At 46.9% G+C, this 8,412-nt stretch overlaps 1 protein-coding gene across 1 annotated transcript in view; it reads right to left on the reverse strand.

Moving 5' to 3' along the window:
- Positions 1-4,358: 4,358 nt before the first annotated feature.
- Positions 4,359-8,412, reverse strand: part of LOC105292899 (aspartate--tRNA ligase, mitochondrial-like) — a gene marked incomplete at its 5' end in the record, with an annotated part of 16,342 nt that continues 12,288 nt past the window's right edge. Inside the window, 4 exons of the mRNA XM_011361290.2 lie at positions 4,359-5,356; positions 6,094-6,169; positions 7,307-7,417; positions 7,621-7,839. Coding sequence (XP_011359592.2) covers positions 5,142-5,356; positions 6,094-6,169; positions 7,307-7,417; positions 7,621-7,839 — 621 coding nt within the window. The remainder of the gene's footprint in view (positions 5,357-6,093; positions 6,170-7,306; positions 7,418-7,620; positions 7,840-8,412) is intronic.

An 8,412-nucleotide genomic window follows, 5' to 3' on the forward strand; every position in this document is an offset into this window, starting at 1 on the left:
ATGGCTTCATTCAGCATGATTGCTTCATCTGTCCTAACAAGCTAAAAACCTCCAGAATGGGGATCACAGTTTGTTCATCTACATGCCACCGCCACCCTGAGCTCCTAGCCCAGAGCTCGGCATGTTTTAGTCAATCATTTGGTGATTCATCCAACAGATGTTTATTGAATACCTGTTATATGCCAAGTAGTGTTATAGGTGCTGGGAATAGATAACCACAGAAAACGATACAAAAATAAACCTGCCCTCATGGAGCTTACATTCTAGTGGGGCAAACGAAGTAAAATGTAGTGTATCAGATGAGGGAAGAATAAAGCGAGGGAAGGGGACGGAGGGTGCTGGGGCGTGGCAGGGGTGCATTCTTTTGCATATGATTGTCAGGGAAATCACTGAAAAGGAAGCAGAGCAAAGCCGATACTAGGGAGTGAACAGCACAGTTACTTGGAGGAAAGGCGCCGGGGCAGCTAGGGCAAAGGCCCGGACATGGGCTCCTGCCTGGTGAACAGGAAGACCCAGGACGCTGGGGAGTGGAGCAGGGGAGAGTGAGGAGGACAAGGCCAGGTAGCAAGTGGCAGGGTAGAGGTTTGATGACAGTGTAAATAAAGACTGGCTTTTCTCAGGAAAATGCTGGAACGTTTTGAGCAGAGGATCTTCCCTGAGAGCGGAGGGTAGGGAGTTCTGTATGTTCTTATATATAAAGGTTATATGTCCTTATTACCTCTTTAGTATCTCGGTGCCATTTTCCGATTCAGAAAACTGGAGAGCCTTATTTCAATTTCACAAATTTTGGTAACTTTTATACAGCTTTATCATTCCGGAATTTGTTATTAAATCTCAATTTCGAGTACATGCCATTTTAATGTTTTCTGTGACAAATACACATGAAGCACTTATGCTACATAGCACATACACTTTTTTTCCTAGAAAAACCATGTTCAGTGTTTGAATTATAGGCTGGCCCGCAAGACTAGCCTTGCTTCTTCCAGAAGTATCCCTAAACCCCCAGATCCTTGGTATCGGGCGGGCAGTTGGACAGGCATGTGGCAGGGGCTGGCGATAGGAGAGAATGGATTTGCATTTCATCAGTTTCCATCTTGGCTTTATTCAGTTTTCTACATGGGAATGTTTAACCGAATCCGTGTAACCTGCAAGCAATGTCCAGCTGCCCAGCAGCTCCTAAGAGGTCATCTTGCTCCAGGCAGGACAGGCCTCAGAGTGATCATACATCCCATGCAATGCAAAGCCATAGCTGAGAATGCCTAGCATCATGTGATCTCAGTTGTGACGCTGGCCCGAGCACTGCCACAGGAGACCGTGGGGGACATGCTTTTAGGTGGCATCGGAAGCCGTTCAGAGGAGGAAGGTGGGTGTCTGATTGTCTGATCCATTCCCCCCTCACCACATCCATGGAAAAAGTCAGAACATGGCAGCCCCAGTTTAAAAAGGTTAGTGTTGGGGTTATCTAACTGCCTCAGCCTTCTCTCTACCAGGTACCTCCTCTGCCACTTCCAAGTGAGGGGACTCACAATCTTAAAACTATTTGATAAAAGCATTTTCCTACATTACATTAAAATATAGCACCCTGCAGTGTCTGTACACCATGCTAAGACCAGGAGCTTCTATGTGGGGGTTCTCGGGGAACTCGAATAAGAATAGCAGAGACCAGCTGGGGACAGCTTGCATTGGCCATTCTGCATGTCTCATTTCAGGGGACTTAAGCAAGGTCAAAAGATTTTGTCAAATCCAGCGTGACACTAACATCCCCGGTCCCGACCCACTTCCCCATCCTAGCGTGGTCCAGTAACTAACTGTCCATGCCTCTGAGTGGGGGTCCTGGCGGACGGGTGTGGGGAGATTGATCAGGGCTGCTCCCAGAGTGGGACCGCGGACGAGGACACGGTGCTGCAGTGGGGATCTGACCACCTCGGGCGGGTCAGAAACAAGCCTCTTTGTTCTGGAACCAAGGCTTTCGTGAATGCCCTGAACATGGCATTGACTTTTGGTGGTCTCACTGCACACTGCTCACATACTGGGTTGATGTCAACCATAGTCCCCAAATAGCTTTTGCTTAGTGTTTTTATTTATATTATATATTAGCGGGTGCTAAAAAACGAAGAAGGGTTGCGTGTGGCTATGGTGCCTCACCTTTGTTCCTTTACAAAGCCTCTACTGCGCTGCTGGCATCCGGACACTCGTCACTGAATGCCTGTGTAGTGGATGATTGTGACGATATCCCTAACTCCAAATGCCACTTACAATTCATGCTCTCATGACATTTTGAATATCTACTGTAGCACTTAGATTGTTAAAGTTGTAAACAACAAATGCATCAATTACAAAGGATGCGTTACATTTTTAACCATGATAACTGAGTAGTGATTTAACAAAAGGAGAAAAGAAATCTGCAACAAATACTAAGCTTTTGCATTTATTAGCCAAACATGGAACGAATGTGCGTTTACCACATATGCTTAACTCAGAGACTTCCTATGATGTTCACCCTCGCTCTGCAAGTTTTGCATTTTGTGTTTTTTCAAAGCCGTCTTTTATGGCATCTTTCGTGCTCTCTGGTTGAGATTTCCACGCAAGGCAATTCGCAGTGCCACCACCAGGTGGCAGCGTCCCCCAGTCGTTGGTGAGTTTCCAGGCGGGGAACACCAGTGGCACTGTAACCTCAGTGCCTTGAACAAATGGGGCTGAGCCAGGGTGAAGTGCACATAATCCCCGGGAACCGACGGGAAAAACACCCACAACAGACAGAAGCTTAGCGAACGCCTCTGAGTGTAGTTTCTGCTCAGGTCAGCACGATGGCTCAGGAGATCTACACTTAGCAGAGAGGGGGGAAGGCTGAAAGGTTCTCTGGGGCAGTGAGGAGGTAGGGGGTGACCTATGGGGACGGTCCTCACTTCCTCCAGGGGAAGCTCTGCACCAGATTCCACATTGTGACTAACTTTTAAGGAACTTAAGTTTAGGTGTAGTATCAAGGAAGAATATCCATGATGATCAGAGAAGACTATTAAAATACTCTTCCCCTTTCTAGCTCCCTATCTGTTTAAAGCCAGATTTTCTTCATATATTTCAACCAAAACACTATCATAACAGATGGAATGCAGAAGCAGATCTGAGAATCTAAGGACATCATAAAGATTTGCAGAATATAAAACAATATGACTCTTCTAATGTTTTAGAAAATAATTATTTTTTTAAGTAAAATATGCTGTTTGTGTTACTGAAACGGTTTATTTTCAATTGAATTCAAATGTTTATCAGAAATCATAGTTCCTACTGCAATCGTAATAGATCTCTATAGAGCTCTTAGGGGTTTGCAGTAATTTTTAAAGAATATGAGGGTCCATCATCTTAAATACAGATGTTCATCGTGTACCTGGTTCTCACATTGCGAGTAACTCACTCTTGAAATGAGCAAAAAGCATCCTTGCGGCAGGATCCTTAAGATGTTCGCTTAACAGAAAATCCGCAAGGAATGTGATGTCAGAGTTCTGGTTCTTCAGGAAGGGAATTCTGGGAACAGGCAGAGCAGCTGCAAAGATGCAGTTTTATTCAACCTAAACCCAAGAGCACAAAGCAATCCTGCAGACTCATCATCTGTATATTTCTCAACAAGGAGAAATTGTTCACAAAACTCTCTTGAAGCTAATAACTATCAGTGGTGTAGCTGGCAATTGCTTACCTTGCTTTTGAAACTCTCAACATAGGATAAATCTAAATTCCCTAGGAGGTTGGAGATTGGATCTGGAATAATCTTAGCTTCCAGTTTACAATTACTTTGTGCATTTCAGGATCCTGGTTGTGTTGTTTTCGACTTTATTAAGTAGTTCCTTAATTTTTGAGGAAATATTTAAAATTTCATTCCACCTCAGTGATGATTTAAAATAGTAACATTTCCCTGGATTTCAGAATAAGCATTTTTTTTTTTTTTCTGACAGACGGTACTGAAGTTGAGTGATGCCCCAAGTGACTAGGTCTCTGAGATGCCAACACAGGATTGTGTGACTTTTGGGGACCTGGGGCTTTGGGTATTTATAGGCTACAAAAGATCCTCTAGGTTTTGGGTGTTTTTCTGTAACTCTCATTTCATGGTGGAAAAATTATACATTATATCAAAAGGATATCAAGGCAAAAGTAAAGATAACGTAGAACAATTTCATTAAGGCCTTGTTCCCATTTTATAGTTATTAAATATCATAAGCTTTTATCTCTGTCAGAATGTGTAAGAAAATCACAATGGACTTGAGTGTTCACTTTTTTGCACATTTGAGGTTGGTCTAAGGTCAATATATTCAATTACTTATGGTTGAAGGAAACTTATTCAGGGATTAATTTTTTAAAAGAAATACAGACAATATTGATTAATTTATTGTTTTTCTGAGTACAGATACCAGTTCTGTTTAATCTTACACTATAAAATACAGAGATATACTTGTGTCTGTTTATAGATGGATGATAATCTTCCATTTGTGTCGTGCCTGACAGTTTTTCAAAGTGGTTTTATTACATTATCTCGCACATACGTTATTTTCTCTGATTCTGCCAAGAAGGGCCGGGTGGGGCTGCCAGGGCCGGTACGGTTCGCGTTTCACGGGAGGGAGGCTGAGAGGCTTATGTAACTCACTTGAGGTGAAGCGCTGAGATTCTGTGTCTCTCATTTCAGTGATTTTTTGATTATATTGTGCTTCACGATGTTATGTTAATAGTGAAATGTCACTGTCCAGCTTCATTTATAGGATTCTCTTGACAAGGCCGAACTGACTCCTCCCTGGCTGGCCAGTCCATGGGGCAAGCATTTCTCACCTTTCACACATGATTTGATTACTTCTGCCCTAAGTGAACAACCTACTATCCAGGTTTGAAAAACATGATTAGAAAACACTTAGCCATTGTATTACCTCAACAAAGAGCCATCTTCCACATTTCTCCAAGTAAAAAGAAGCTTCAAGAGTCCCAAACAAAAAAATCCTAATAATGCATGTCATCAACTCAAAACTGGATACCTTCCATCTGTTTCTTCACCGTGGAGAATGCTGCCTGGAGACCTTCTACCCAAAGACTTCTCAGCTCTGTGGCAGGACTCCCGGTCTCATTTCAGCCTCGAGGAAGCAAAGGTGACAAGACCCAAAAGCTCAACTTTCTGGATGGCGAGGATCATTCATCGAGCTCTTTTCTGCTTCTGAGTCTGTTGGCCAGGCGACCTGGATATGATAGGGCTTCAGTTCCTCAGGAGGGATGAAATCTGGGGCATTGCTCATGAGGTCGTGCCCCCGGAAGGACTTGGGGAAGGCTATGACGTCTCTGATGCTTGGTGCTCCGGTGACAAGGCACATCAGTCTGTCTAATCCTGTGAGTAAAATACAGTATTAACAGATGAGCATGTAATCTAACATTAGGATGGACTTCATTTTTCTATAAAGGTTGTAAAGAACTCTTAAACAAAAATCTTTACCAAGTTGCAGCCAAGCACAGTTCACGGCCTTTTTAGGGAACTTTCATTTGTTTGCATTTCAGAAAAATACTCAGGACCAATATTCACATGCTACTGGGATCAACGGTGGCAGTAGTTTAATGAGCCCTTAGCAAGGGCTTACTAAGGCCTGAGCAAAATTAGGTGCTATGTAGGGGACGCCAAGAACACAGGTCTCTGTTGTTGAGGGCCTGTAACCGGGTGGGCTTCTTAGAATTCCTCACTCTCCCCTGCTTGACAGAACAAGCAGCGTGAGCAACCACGGCCCTGGCAGGCAGATGCTCCTGTCAACCGGCCGAAGGCCCCGCAGCAGAGCTTCCCAGACCCTCATCAGTGTGTCTGGGCCCCGGGGCTGTGGGCGATCCTCAGTGCAGACTACGTACTTTCATGCTATTAAAAAGTCTCTCAACTGCAAACTCCTTGTTAAGTTTGATCTTTATAACTAATAAAATATATTTTAAAAAATACATCATTAAAATGAAAACAAGGTCTTGTAGGACCCTTGGGCTTGTCCCCTACCTTATTTACTCCTCCATCACCCGCCATGAGCTAAGCTCAAATCTGAGACGTAGTGCTAGGGATCGAAATGCAGCTTGTAAAGGGACAGACTTTACCTAAGGCGATTCCTCCGTGAGGAGGCGCCCCGTAATCCAAAGCCTGGAGCAGGTGGGAGAGCAATGTCACATCTTCCTGAAATTAAAAAAAAATTCAATTTAAATATATACTGACGGTCCACTAAGCGCCATACGGTGTGCTGAGGTGTTAAAGGGAAAATAAAGCTGAGTTAAAAAAGAACCTTAATAGGTTTACAGTTTAGTAAGAGAACAGGACAAGTCACAGATATTAAACATGCAGAGAGGCGCCTGGTCTCCCTAAATGCAGCTATTATTATACTGATACCGCAGAGTCAGACCCACACGGACATGGAGGGGCGGGCTCTGGAAGGCAGGACGAAAGCAGGAAACCATCCTGCACGGGGGCCTGGGGAGGGTCAAGTGTCAAGCGCTGCTGGGACAGGCGGGGCAGCTTGGGGGCTGAGAACGGGCCACTGGGTTTGGTGACCAGGAGTGACTCATGGGGCCGAGCACGTGGAAACACTGGAATTCTGTCCGCGAACGGTTCTCTAAGCAGACTGCAGATCAGAATCCAGCGGGGCGCTTCCGAGGAAGCCGTGCCAGGGCCTCACAGCGAGAGCCGGCGACGGCACTGGTCTGGCGGGCGGCAGCGCTACGTTCTGCTCCCGCGTGTCCCACTGTCACGGGCGGCAGGGCAGGGCCACCGGTGCGGAGGGGAGCGGCAGGAGCGATGTGTTTTCACTGACTCTCAGAAGGTTGGCAGAGAAAGGAATGAAAAACACAGGCTGCCAAACGGAAGGCTGGAGGCTGCGACTCCGGGGCGCGGTGTGTTAGGGGCCCCAGTGCCCTTAACGTGAGGGGGCTGGTGCTTTGAGTTTGCCAACACCGACCTCAAAGCTACAGTTCCAGCCCAGCGTGCACCTGGGAGTCAGTCCCACAAAACAAGACTGTGGGCGAATTAATTAATCTGCCTCAGTGCCTCATCTGTAAAATGGGCAGAATAAGGGTGTTTATCTCGGAAAGTAACTGCGAGGGTTATGTGTGTCAATGACACAAAGAACCGAGCAGTGCCTGGCAGGCCAGTCAGCACCCGTGAACAGCCACCGTCGCTTACCGACCGAAGTCTGCACTGAAGGCAGAGAGCCAAGCCAGTACTGTTCTAAGCCTAGTGATGCCTCCATTCATAACGCATTTTAACAGGTAAATATTCTAGTTTTCCAAAAGCCAAGGCCGGGGTAGATGACGAGGTCACCTTCAGGACCGTTTCCAGGATGTGGCGCTGCAGCCGCGCATCGTGGATTCGGATGGACCCGCCTCCTATCTCGCTGCCGTTTAAAACCAAGTCATAGTGCTGGCTCCGGACCTAGAAGATTCAGGCCTTTGTGTCAGGGTCTCTGGCTTTCTGTTCCACAGGCTGAAGACATTGCGGCTGCTCAGGGAATGTTAACTACTGACTCAAACCCGACGGTTTCTTCTGGGGCTTCCAGAACAGGGCCGGACTGCAATGGGAAGTCCTCTGCCTTTGTTCCCACGTTTCCTTTTTACCTGGAAGGGCAGGTAAGGTACCTTTTCGGGCTCAGCGGACAGGAGGTGGATGTCGCTGGGGTGGGGAGCAGTGAATGGGTGGTGGGCTGACTCCAGCTCTCCGGGGTGCCCCTCCTTGGGCAGGAAGAGCGGGAAATCCACCACCCAAAGGAAGGAGAAGCGAGCCGGGTCACGCAGCACCACTCCCCTCGCTTCCAGAAGGTCGGCACACTCCAGTCGTAATTGTCCCAACAGAGAGCACTGCAAACAGAAGACGGGAACATCGAGGTAGTGACAGAGCAGGCAGCAAGTGACGGCTGGATTCTGAAGCCAGGCCACTGACTGAGAAAGGATGAGCCAGTGATCGAAGGGACACCTTAAGTTTCTCCGGAGACAAAGGCGGAGGATGACCTGACCGCGACACGGCTGGGGATGACTGTGAGACTCAGCAGCGTGGTGAGCATCTCACAGCACGGCGACTGAGCACACAGCTATCAGAGCCTGACTGGCCTGGGTGTGTCCCGCTTTGGGTCTGTCCCTAACTTGTCTGCACCTTTCCCATGATAAAATGGAGATGAAAACATCTACTCCAAAGGCTGTTGTGATGATTCACATCAATAAGACACTTGAGGCACAATGTGAATGGCGGCCGTCACAGTGACGACGCCCTTACTGCTCCTGACAGGTGTGGTGAGGATCCGGTGAGTGCCTGCACGCAGCCCATGTCCAGGCAACGCTGGTTCACCAGCGGTGGTGTGGGTTAGAGTGTGACTTTTGAAACCAGACTTTGGGGGTCAGAAAAAAAAATCTGTCTCCTCCACTTGTGTGTGTGTG

The sequence above is a fragment of the Pteropus vampyrus genome, unplaced genomic scaffold (genome assembly GCF_000151845.1).
Source record: "Pteropus vampyrus isolate Shadow unplaced genomic scaffold, Pvam_2.0 Scaffold65, whole genome shotgun sequence".
Taxonomy (NCBI): Eukaryota; Metazoa; Chordata; class Mammalia; order Chiroptera; family Pteropodidae; genus Pteropus; species Pteropus vampyrus.